This window comes from Carlito syrichta, unplaced genomic scaffold (assembly GCF_000164805.1).
Source record: "Carlito syrichta isolate Samal-C Ts95f unplaced genomic scaffold, Tarsius_syrichta-2.0.1 Scaffold302608, whole genome shotgun sequence".
NCBI classification, from domain to species: Eukaryota; Metazoa; Chordata; class Mammalia; order Primates; family Tarsiidae; genus Carlito; species Carlito syrichta.
The window spans coordinates 437546-450666 of NW_007246704.1; the positions used below are offsets into that span (position 1 = coordinate 437546).

Consider the following 13121-nt stretch of genomic DNA (forward strand, 5'->3'; position numbering starts at 1 on the left):
GAAGGCTGAGGCGGAAGGATCGCCGGAGCTCAGCAGGTCGAGGCTGCGGTGGCTGGGAGCGGCCACTGCACTCCAGTCTGGGCGACAGAGTGAGACTCCAACTCAAAAAAAAAAGAACACTTTGGGATGTTAAGATAACATGCGCAAAATTAATTCAATTAGAGAAACTTTCTAAAACTAAAAGCAAGTCACAGGAAAGAGTTAAGTTTAATTTTACTTGACAGTAATGTCTTTTTTTTCTTTTTTGGTAATTAAAATGTCTCCAAGTCAGCATATTGTTTATTAATCCCCAATTTTACAATTCTAAATGACTAAAAGGGCTGAACCTTTGCTATTAACATAGCTAACATTTACTGAGTGTTTACCTATGTACCAGGCATAACTCTATGTGGTAAATACTATTATTATCCCCATTTTACAGGACAGAAAAAAGGCAAAGAAAGATTACATGGCCTAAAGTCATACAGCTTCTAAAGGGTAGAACGAGGATATGAACTCTGACTGCTCTGATCCCAAAGCCACTACGCTACAAATAGTTCTGTATTATTCTGTCTGTATTATAATGTAGCATTCTACTTAAGTATTTATTTACAACATCAAAAGAGTTCTTCATCTGTTCATTTTTTATAAAAATAACATGTCTACTAATAGTCACTATTTGGACATAACTGAAAAAATGATGAATGACTACAATCTATTCAAGGAACATTCAAAAACATTTATCTCTGAAAAGGCACCATTCATGGAAGGGTATGCTGGGCTCTCTTGGGAGCACTAACTACTATTAGAAGAGGTAACTCAGAAGGTCTATATTTAGACATTTAAAAATCACTGTTGTAATGATTCCTCCCATCTAGGGTAGGGAACAGTCAACAGGAAGCTATAACAGGATGGGTAGGGTTCTTCAATAGGAAGAGATCTTAAAAAAAAAAAAGGTAAACAAATGAGAGAGAGAAGAGAGAAGGGAGTGAGGAAGAAAGGAAGAGAGAGAGAGAAAGGAGGGAGTGTAGAGAAGAAAGTTTATTTTTTGTGCATCTAACTATCCTACCTACAGTAAAATTTGAGACACTGGAATAATTTGCTTGTTGTATTAACTACACTATTTAAGGAAGAGAAAATAGTGGTAAATCCAAGATGATTAAAAAATTTAGACATTCCTCCTAAAACTCAATGTACATAATTGGGAGTGACTAAAGACTGCATTTGTTCAATGTATTTCTACTTCAAATACAGTAACAAGCATTTTCGGGTTTCTAAACCTGGTTCTAGATTCAGTGTCTTCATGCAAAGAATGGACTAAACATTTTAATTCCCATTTCCTCTGCATGTTCTGCCAGACAGGTAGCTGGCTCACATTACAATTTCCAAAGTACTTGGGAAAGGGTGGGAATAGATATTGTCTAAATTTTAGAAATGCAAGAATCATTATCAATCCAAATGCTTTTCTTTTTCTGGTTAAGTGAATCCAAGAATCTCTCAGCCAATCACACAGACGCTCAGACATCTGCACATGAAGGCAAATCTTTAAATGCAAAACTGTAATACAGATAGATGATCACCATAAAAACTGGAAAATCATATGCAATTATACATGCATGACTCATTTCTATCATCCTTTAACTCCATGGTGTCTGGTTCAAGTGCTCGATTCTGGCTTCTTCCTCCTCCTACTTGTGGCCTACATCCAACCATTTGCAAAATCCCTGTCCTATTTTGCTGTTCTTTTTCACAGTATCTTCCTACTCTAGTTCTTATCTAGAGTCAGAACATTAATGCTAGAAATCATCTTGGAAATCCCAGATGAAACCCTTTTTGGTGGATGAGAACACGTAGCCCCAGGCTAATATGTTGCCCAAGGTCCACAAGTTAGTGAAAGTGGAAGAGCTAAAATTAAAACTCACATCTTCTGACTACCTGCCATGGTATGGCACCAGGATCATTCCCAATTCGTTTCTCTATAGTAGTCACTTACTAGTAGGTTCATCCTACTCAGAGCTGTGAGAAAAACTTCAAAAGATATGACTTACCTTGTGAGTTCTCCTGTTCTCCCAGCAGATGCACAGTGATCACCTCAGCTTACCTTTCAAGGACTTCACCAACTGTGGCTCTGGGATGACACTCATAATGTTTTGCTACTATCTACAGTATGTCACATTTCAGCTCTCTCCTGCTGCCTGATGATGGTGTATCTGTGTCTACACACACATTTCTCCCACCTCAAATGCCTTACTATGCACTAATTCTTGTCCTTTAAGGTACAGTCTGTTCTTGTGGAAAGCTGGCCTTGAAACAGTTCCAATTATTCCTTTGTATAGTCATATGTCGCTTAACTACATGGGTAAACATTCTGAGAAATGTGTCCTTAGGTGATTTCACTGTCATGAGAACACTGCAGAGTGTACTTATACAAATCTAGATGGTATAGCCTAACACATTTAGGGGATAGACTATTACTCCTAGGCTACAAATTTGTATAGCACGTTACCATACTGAATACCATAGGCAACTATAATACAGTGGTAAGTATTTATGTATTTAAATATAGCAAAGGTACAATAAAAATATGGTATTATAATCTTATGAGAACACAGTCATATATGCAGTCTGTCATTGATGAAACATCATTATGCAGCGCATGACTGTATTTTCTTTCTACTAGGGACTGACCAGAACATCAGACTACACCACCACAAATGGAAACAAAGTTTTCCTCTTAAAGTTCTCATAATTATCCTGAAATTCAGGTTGATGTTTCTTCCATAGCAGAAATAAGTCTATCTGATAAATATCAACTCAAGAGCCTCTAAAGGAATAATTACAAATGAATGACAATATATATTTGTCCAAACAAGAATATTCCTAATTTTCTTAAATTTTTTTTAGCATGTTTTACTTTAATATGATCTGCCAATAAAATAAAAACAATGCTGAACTGGATCTGTATCACTATGAGCAACAAACATAGGGATATAATTATTAATTTTATAATGATTACTTACGACAAAGAGTTTCCCTTACCTGGCTAAGAATTTTCATCCCTGAGTGCAATAGCTTCTTTGCAGCTTTATAATAAATGGTCTCTGGTTTGTTGTAAATCATAGCATTAGTACACATTAGTTTGAAGTCATCCTGCAGAGGGAATATTAAGGGGGAAACTGCATTAAAAACAAATCCCCACCGCTTGGTTTAAAACCACACAGGTCCTCTAAAAATTAAAAACAAACAAAAACAACAATATTCTCTTCCTTCACTGTTTACTAACCAATACTAAAAGCAATTTACTAAGTTTTAAGACTTAACAACAAAACAAATACTCCTAAATTTATTTACATATGCCAGACATTCTTTTCCAAATTCTTAAACATTTTACAACTTTATAGGACCTGAATGAAAATTCCTTTTTTTTTGAGAGGGTCTCACTCTCGGCTAGGTTAGAGTACAGTGACACGATCCCAGTTTGCTGCAGCCTCGACCTCCTGGGCACAAGTGATCTGTGGGATGACACTCATGATGTTTTGCCTCCCAAGTAGCTGAGACTACAGGCTCATACCACCATGGCTGGCTAATTTTTAAAATTTTTTTGTTGAGATGAGGTCTCAATATGTTGTCCAGGTTGGTCTTGAACTCCTGGGCTCAAATGATTCTCCTGCCTCGGCCCCCCAAAGTGCTGCGATTATAAGCGTGAGTCACTGTGTCCAGTCCAGAATGAATTTTTTTTTTTTTTTGAGTCAAGGTCTCACACTCTTGCCCAGGCTGGAGTGCAGTGGCATGATAATGGCTCACCGCAGCCTTGAACTCCTGGGTTCTAGCAATTCTTCTGTTTCAGTCTCCTGACTAGCTAGAACTACAGACATGTGCCACCAAGCCCAGCTTGTTTTTCTGATTTCTTTCTTTTTTGGAGACAAGGTCTCGCTATGTTGCCTAAGCTGGTCTTGAACTCCTGGGCTCAAGCAATCCTCCCACCTTGGCTTCCCAAAGTGCTGGGATTATAGGCATGAGTCATTGTACCCAGCCCAGAATGGAATTTTTAAATAGTTTTCTTTCTTCAGTACAATCTTACTCACATAAAAATAATTGGAAGAAAATGCTTCTATCTCATATTTAATAACCTCAGCTGAGTAGTTCATGTAATTAAAAAATAGTACTCTTAGCTTTAAAACAAACATCTTTAAGTTTCCATTTAGGAATTAAATATTCTATTTCAGATACTGACTGAAAACTGGTAACAGTGCTAAATTATTGCAGTATTTCCTGCCAAATTCAAATTAACTGAGCATAATGTTAAAACATTTACACTATTTTTCTTTTAAGTACTTGGATACTATTGTAAACAAAACATAATTTGCAGAATGTTGCAAAACCATGCCAATGTGAAATAAACCATACAACCTCAAAAAGTTACAAATATGTACGTGGGGTAGCCAAACTGCCAAAACTCTATTTTTGGCTTAAGTTTCAAAGTATGTGTGTGTGCTACAGAACTTGATCCCACTCCATTTTTTCATGGTTAAATAGTTTTGTATCTATAAATGTGAGACTGATTATACCAAGACTGTACTAAGTTAAAATGATAAGAACCCATCAAAAAAAGATTCTGCCTCCGCCAAAACAAAACCAAAAACATTCAAATTCTACCAGTTAATTGTTAGTGATGACAACTTTGAACACTTAAGTGGAACAAAAATAGGTAGTCTGAGTTCTATATAAAAGTATGTAAGAAGACTGACTCAAGGGCCCAACAGATTTGGTATTCAAGTGGATGAAGTATTTCATGTGGCTATTCAGTTTGAGCCATCACTCTCATCAGTTAGTACTTTGCTTGGCTTGAATCTTTAGGAATCTGATGTAAACTACAGACATACACAGAGAGCTGAACACAAAAATCTTCATGTAATCTTCAGGTTCCTGGTCCCTCCTAAAGGGTCATCCATGGCTACCCAAAGGATCCCTGATTAAGAACCTTTGCTACAGACATTCTGAAAAGCTTCAATTTCATAAAGAATTATTAAATCTATATGTGGGGGGGGCAAGTGAGCAGAGATACTAGGTGACTATATATACTCAAACTAAATGGCCATGTGGCCTATAAGTGGGAAGAGAGCAGGCCTATGAACTGGTAAGAGTACCCATGCTAATGATCACAGGTCTGATTTGTTAAGGTAATTTGTAGATTCCTTAAATCTCAACCGTAATATACTAGGGCTTTATTGAACTCTGTATAATAGAACCTAGTCATTCAACAAACAAAATCTTTGAACGCCTATTATATATGTGTATGTGCGTGTGTATTATGTATACACACATATTTTTTACCTCAACAGTCAAATGAATTGAATTAGCTAATAAATGTTACTTCAAGCTGTTGAGCCTTCCCTAGAAAAATGTGTAGCAATGTAGAAACTCCAAAGAATCAAAATTTCAGTCCATTTCAGTTATGATAACCTTAACCTGCTTGAAAATACTCTGGGGACACTCTTATCATAGGAGAAAGATTAGAGGAAAACCAATCACAAAAAGAAAAAAAAAAAAACAAAAACGAAAAAGCTATGAAGCTCTTTTCCATTAGGCAAAAGTCAAAAATATGCTGAAATAAACATTTTTAGCTTAATTTTCACCAGATAAAAAGTTGGGAAAAGTTTCCATTTGTGTAAATAAGTGAGAATATAATTTAGATTTTTCAGAGTAAGTGGACCTATACAACACTCAAATTAATAGTAAAGAGAACTAAACACTAGTGTTCTTCATAAACCTCAGTTGATCAACCTGTGGATGATTTTTTAAAGAAAGATTAAGTAAAAATAATGTTTAATCTCTTATTTTCCTTCTGTAACAAATTAGGGTCTACCTTTAGGTCAGATAAGTATAATCATGTCTATCTGGAAAAAACAGAGGTAAAATAGATATTATCTAAACCAATTAAGTTTGTGGTGGTTTAGTATACAATGTATTTTAAACATACATAGTTTCTTTCCCTTAAATCAACACATACCAAAACAATTTATAAAAGTGGTAAAATCCTCAACACTAATATTAGGCATATACACTGTCTTGAAGGCTTTTAGGTTCTTTACCTGTAAGTTTTTTATTCTCTTCTTAAAGTTGAAGAAAATATGCTCAACAAATATAGCCAAAATGAACTCAGAGAGCAATTAACTTTCACCGAACCAGAAACTTCTCTTTAGTATTTCTGGACAAGCCAATTTATTCTCTATTTTAGAAGGTATGCACACTTTATATGTCTAGAAAAAGAAACATTCAATTTTCATTAAAGTATAAATTTTACTTGTATTGATCTAAAACTAAATATCTAACATCTTTCTTTTTAAATGTTGGGGGAAAATAGAGTATGGAATGTATATAAAGCTCCAAATTTAACTAACAACAAAAATACTAATAAAAGATAGCAGATGGCTTATTTCATTTGGTATTCCATCACTGAGCTCATAAAGTTTTCTAAAGCCGAGAAATACAAAGATTTTGGTATTAAAATAAACAATTATCTGCAAAATAAAAAGGTCAATCAGAAAGAGTCGAGATATTAGTCATGCAGACTTCTTAAGATTTTGTGTGTACAGGGTTCAAGAGTTACCTTTAGTTCTTCTATGGACTGGTAGTCACTGTTCTTGACCTTTTCTTTCATGGTACTAAAATCCATTGGGTGTTTAATGATCATGGAGTAGCCAGGAGCAATAAAATCAGTCACAGGAAATGAAAAGAAAGCACTTGGGTCTTTTCTGTGAAGATATGCAAAAGGCAATGTTATATTTATTTCTACTGCAAACACATCTATGGTCTAGGAGAAGAAGTCAGAGACAACCCTTCAGATAAAGAAACAATTTGTAGTATGCCAATATGTTTTTATCTGAAAACTAAAGGAATGACTTTAAAGACTAATACCTATTTAATAACAGGGATGTTTTATACTCAGTTGTACCCTTAGGAGAGAGAATCTTTCTTTTAAAATAGGCAGTCTAATTAATTAACAGTCCCTCCTAGATAGGAAAAAAATGAAATAAAATAAACAACCTAGACTAACTGACCAATGTTTTGACCTTTGGGAGGTTAGTATTGCATATTTTAAAATCAATCACAGAGGAAAAGGCAGAAATAACTATGGATGTATGTCTGCAACCTTGCATATTAGTTTCTAACAGGCTTGTACTCCTGGTCCATGTATGTGTGTTTTCTCAATCAATGAATACAACTTTTATCATGTGTATGGGGGAGGGGTACTAAAAAAAAAAAAAGACATTAAAAAAGATTCTCTCAATAGCCCAAATTTGAAAACCAGTGCTTTTCTATCATAGGATCTCTATTTTGGCTATACGTTATAATCACAGAGGAACTTTACATAAATTTCAATAGGGCAGACCATTCACCCCACTATATCAGGAAATCTTGAAGAAAGAGGGGTAAGGTCCAGGCACTGGTATTTCCAGGGTTGAGTACTGGATTTGAGTATTCGGCATTGGTACTTCCAGTACTGCAAGGGTTGGGAATCAGTGCTCCATATGATTGAGTTATTATAGTGATTTTCCCCCCTTGGAAATTAGGCATACCAAAGTTTTCTTACTCCAGATAATAATAATGGTAAAAATGATTTAAAAAACAGGAACAGCAAAAACTTTTAAAATGTATTTACCATGTTGCTACTCCCAGCAGTAGATACTTGATCTATTTTATACCTAATCCTCACAAAAGTAACTAAGGTGGTGGAATCCTCAATTATATAGATGAGAATACTTACTGAGGCTCAGGGAGGTCACGATTGGTTCTGTGCTATAATAAATCTAATCAAAGACAGAGCTGGAATGTAATTTAGCTCTACGTAAATCTGCCTTTGTTTTTCACAACAGGATGCCCAAACGGTGAGACTAAGTAAAAATATCCCGTTAGAATATTATTTATCAAAATGTGTGCTATCTACAGTGGTACTGTGAGTAAAAGCAGCATTAACCTCTGGATGATCTCTTATAACTACCTTTCAGAGCAAATTATCTATACTTTCTGACATCAGTCATTTTAATATAGAGCCCCAGCTAGTTTTGACCAAAAATGGTATCAAACTTGATCAATTACATTTTTTTTTAAACCACTTAGCACTGAGGTTTAAGGATGAAGAATCATCCAATCACCAAATCTAAGAAAGAGAATGTGACTCTGAGGTCTAATTCACAAAATGTTCTGGGTAAAGCTAATGTCCTTAGACAAAGAAATACGCTTTAAAGTGCTTTTTTTATGTTTCATTTTGTTTTCAATAGACATATAGTAACTGTACATATTTATGAGGTACAGTGTGATACTTTGATACATATATGCATTGTGCAATAGTGAAATCAGGGTAATTAGCCTATTTCTCACCTCAAACACTTGTCATTTCTTTGCAACAAGCATATTCAAAATTTTTTCTTCTGGCTTTTTGAAGCATACAGTACATTGGTGTTGAGTACAGTCACTATGCAAAAGAACACCGGAACGTATTCCTCCTAACTACAATTTTTTGTTTTTTGAGTTAGAGTCTCACTCTGTCATCCAGGCTGGAGTGCAGTGGCACACTCACAGTCACCATAGCTTCAACCTGCTGGGCTCAGGCAATCCTTCTGCCTCAGGCTGGAACCACAGGTGAGTGTCACCATGCCTGGCTAATTTTTTTATTTATTGTCGAGATGAGGTCTCGCCAAATTACCCAGCTTGGTCTTGAACCTTGAACTCAGGCAATCCTCTCCCCTCCTACTCTCAAAGTGCTGGGATTATAGGCATGAGCCACTGTGCCTGGTCTAAAACTAATAATTTTACATCTGCTGACCAACCTCTTCCCATACCCCTCCCCAGCCTCTCTCTAGCCTCTGGTAACCACTATTTTTTTCTCTACTTCTACAAGAGCAACATTTTTAGATTCCACATGTATAAGATGTTGTGGTATTTGTCCCCACTTCACATCTTTTTTTTTTTCTCTTCACATCAGATAAATAATGTGCCAATGCTGTAACAAAGTTTGAGGGAGGCACATCTCACACAGGAGCATGAAAATCCATTTGTTCTTCTGTGCTTGGCTTATTTCACTTAACATAATGTCCTCTATGTTCATCTATGTTGCTGCAGGATTTTCCTCTTTTTATGTCTGAAGAATAATTCATTATGTATATATACCACATTAAAAAAAAATTCATTCACTCACTGATAAGTACTTAGGTTCTTTATCCTGGTTATTGTGAATAATGCAGCAATTAACATGGGAGTGCAGATATCTCTTGGACATACTGATTTCATTTCTTTTGGATATATACCAAGTAGTTTGATTGTTGAATCATATGGTAATTCTGTTTTTAAGTTTTTGAGGAACTGCCACGCTGCTTTCCATAATGGCTCAACTATTTACATTCCAGCCAAAAGTGTTTACAAGTTCCCTGTCTCCACATCTTTGCCATTATTAGTGATTTTTCTGTCTTTTTGATAACAGCCATTCTAACTGAGATGAAGTGATACATCAATGTGACTTTGATTTGCATTACTCTGACGATTAGTGAGGCTGAGCCTTTTTTTAAATATACCTTTTGGCTGTCTGAATGTCTTCTTATGAGAATTAAGTGACTTCTTTTAAGCTGAATGATTCATCTACATTCTAGTCTTATGCTATAAGAAATAAACTAAAAAGCAGCCAAAACATGTTATAGTCATACCTTCTAACTGGAATGGAATATTCAATACCTCTTACTCCTTTGAAACAAGTAATGAAGTAATAAATTATTTGCTTAAATGTAAGGACGAGAGATGTAATTATCTCAGTCACTCTAACACTAAGAAAAAAGAGAGGCCAGTTAACTACTAATCTTAACTGCAAAGTTGAATAGATATTGAATACAGATTACAATAGAAGTTTTATCTTAAATAATTATTTATAGCCAGGCTCAGTGGCTCAGCCTGTAATCCCAACGCTCTGGGAGGCTGAGGTGAGTGGATTGCCTGAGCCCATGGGTTCGAGACTTGCCTGGGTAACTTGGCGAGACCTCATTTCTACAATAAATCAAAAATTAGCCGGGCGTGATAGTGCGCGCCTGTAGTTGCAGCTACTTGGAAGGCTGAGGCGGAAGGATCGCCAGAGTCCAGTAGGTCGAGGCTGTGGTGGCCAGGAGCGTGCCACTGCACTCCAGTCTGGGTGACAGAGTGAGACTCCAACTCAAAAAAAAAAAAAAAATTTATGATGTGTTCTGGATTGACTTATTTTAAGTACAACATAATGAAAAGAAAGTCCACTGCTGGAATGCATGCTCTATAACTGAATCCTCTGCAAATAATGAAAATACCTTTGTGTTAAAAAATTCAAATTCTGAGTAAAGAGAAGTATCAAACGAAATGTTTTAATAAAGATTGAGTTACTCTTTTCCCTTTTAAGAACTGAAATCTCTAGATGTTGAAATTTTTCGAACAAATTTCTGCATTTAAAAGAAGGTCATACATTCTACTTATGGTATTTTGTTTTTTCTCTCAGACTTAATAATTGCCAAACACTCAATAGCATGATAAGCACTGCACAAATATACAGAAGGTACTTCCAACTATTCGTGAAGTGGAAATATCTGTTATTCCTGGTTTAAAGTTTTAACATCAGAAATTACTTTGGATAAAGAGAAATTTGTCATTAAGAGTATTATGTAACACCTTTCAAGTTGCCAGTTAAAACAAACCAAATAAGAACACCTAAACGTCAGCCTCTTGAAGTACTTCTATTGGCAGGCAAAATATTTATCATCCACTTTGAAATCAGGTATGTTTGGATTTAGGCCACAAAGTGTGGCTTTAAATAATCAAAAATGGAGAAGTAGTTTGGACTCTACACATTTACCATTTCAATTTCTATGACATAAAAATGGTGGAAAAACATTTACCTCTGCAATTGTCTTATCAGTTGATTCAAAGCTTCTTGAAGGGGTGTCTGTTCTACTTCTGAAGCAAAGAAGAAAGGAAAAGGGTGTTTTTAAAAGGAATATTCTAGAAAGTATCATTTATTTTTTTTCTATATGATTTTCTATATCCATTATCAAGTATCTCATACAGAAATTCCATTTAAAAACTATATTAAAGTTTGAGAATATCAATTCAAAACTGAAGCTAATTTAAAGCTCATGCAATTTGAGAGGAAAAAGAAAACTTAAAAAAATATTAATAATTACAAAGTTCTTAAACTTTAACTTAGAAGCTAAAACCCATTATCCCTGGCTATAAAATTTTAGCCTCCTCATTCAGGATAGTTAATTCAATTATTCCAACCTTCTTGTTTGGCTAAAGAACTTGTGAGAGGCTTCTCAGGAGGCAAGTCTAATCTTACAGGGGCGTGACACTGGAGGTCTTTTTCTGCCTCATTATCTATACGATCTCGATCTCGCTTCTTTTTATCCTCCTAAATAGAACAAAGGAAGATAATTTAGAGATATTTCGAACCAATACTTTTAAATACACAGTTTAATTTCAGTGGATAAAAAAGACATCATTGAAAAAAAAATTCCTAACAACGAAATCAATGTGTTTTACTGCCATCTACTGGAAATGGAGAGAATAATGTGCTCATAAAGAAAAGAAAGATTCTCCATGCCAAAAATAACCAATTAGAAAAATAATACTATTCGCAAAAGCAATATTTACAAATATAACACTTGTAGAAACAAGTCTAATAAAAGATGCCCAAGCCCTTTTGGGAAAAACTGTGAAATATTACTGAAGGCCATAGTATAAAGAAGATCTATAAAGAATAAAGAAGATATACCATGTTCATGAATTAAAAGGCAGTCAATTCACTCCAAAGTAATCAATAAATTCAATTTAATGCTAATCAAAATAATAAAACAGGATTTTTCATGAAATTTACAAGCCAAGTGTATAATATATCTTGAAGAGTGATCAAAAACAAATAGAACAGCTCTGGAAAAGGTCATAATAAGATAATGTGTCTTACCAAATATTAAGTATTTGTATAAAGTGATAATAATTAAGACAATGAGGGTCTCATGCAGGGATAGACAAATAAATCTATAGAACTGATCAGAGAGCCCAGTAACAGACCCAGGCACATAGAATAATCTTGGTATATCACAGAGGTGACATTGTAAGTCTATGCAAAAGGGTGGTGCCGAGACAACTGGTTCTCCATCTGGAAAGAAAAATCAAATCAGATCTCTACCTTATGCCATGCACAAGAATAAATTCCAGATAGACTTAAGTGCACAAAGCAAAGTTTTAGAACTTCAAATAAAAGAATCTTTAAGACTCAAGAGTAGGAAAAGATTTTCTTAAACACAAAAATAATAAATCTGAAAGGAAAACATTAAATTTATAAACGTTGGTGCCTTAACAAAACCCATAAACAAATCTAAAAATCTAGCTATAGACTGAGATAAACTGAAACACACATAACTCAAAGTATTAAGAAGATTCCATAAAGAACACTTACAAATCCATATAAAAGGCAAATAATCCAAAAAGAAAATAAGGAATATTACAGGTAATTTAGAGTAAGAAGCTTGAAATATCAAGAAAAAAAAGAAACTAGTTCAAGTTCCTGAGTACTAGGGGAATTATAAATGTGAAAACTAAAAAACATTTCATGTCTTTTTGCTTGGCAAAAATTAAATTGTCACGTTTTGATAAAAATGTAGAGAAAATGGACTTACCTTGCAGGTAGGTGAATAAGTACAGACAAACGTTAGGAGAGCAATGAGCGTATCTAGCAAGACTAGCAAGGCCTCTATGCATATAGAGGAGCTTCCTTTCACAGAATATGCATGGAGACACATACAGGAGTACTACTGCAGCACGGTTTGAAATATGAAGCCGGGCTCTGTGGCTCAGCCTGTAATCCCGCGCCTTTGGGAGGCTGAGGTGAGTGGATTGCCTGAGCCCGCGGGTTCGAGACCCGCCTGGGCAGCGAGACCTCATCTCTACAATAAATCAAAAAATCATAGCCGGGCTCGGTGGCTCAGCCTGTAATCCCATGCCTTTGGGAGGCTGAGGTGAGTGGATTGCCTGAGCCTGTGGGTTCGAGACCCGCCTGGGCAGCGAGACCTCATCTCTACAATAAATCAAAAAATCAGCCGGGTGTGGTAGCGCATGCCTGTAATTCCAGCTAC

General features: G+C 35.4%; 1 protein-coding gene across 1 annotated transcript in view; it reads right to left on the minus strand.

Moving 5' to 3' along the window:
- BRD7 (bromodomain containing 7) overlaps positions 1 to 13121 on the minus strand; it is a 48120-nt gene that overhangs the window by 15566 nt on the left and 19433 nt on the right. Inside the window, exons 4-7 of the mRNA XM_008057020.2 lie at positions 11269 to 11398; positions 10887 to 10944; positions 6590 to 6734; positions 3019 to 3129 (exon numbers count right to left, since the gene is read on the minus strand). Of these exons, the coding sequence (XP_008055211.2) occupies positions 3019 to 3129; positions 6590 to 6734; positions 10887 to 10944; positions 11269 to 11398 (444 nt within the window). The remainder of the gene's footprint in view (positions 1 to 3018; positions 3130 to 6589; positions 6735 to 10886; positions 10945 to 11268; positions 11399 to 13121) is intronic.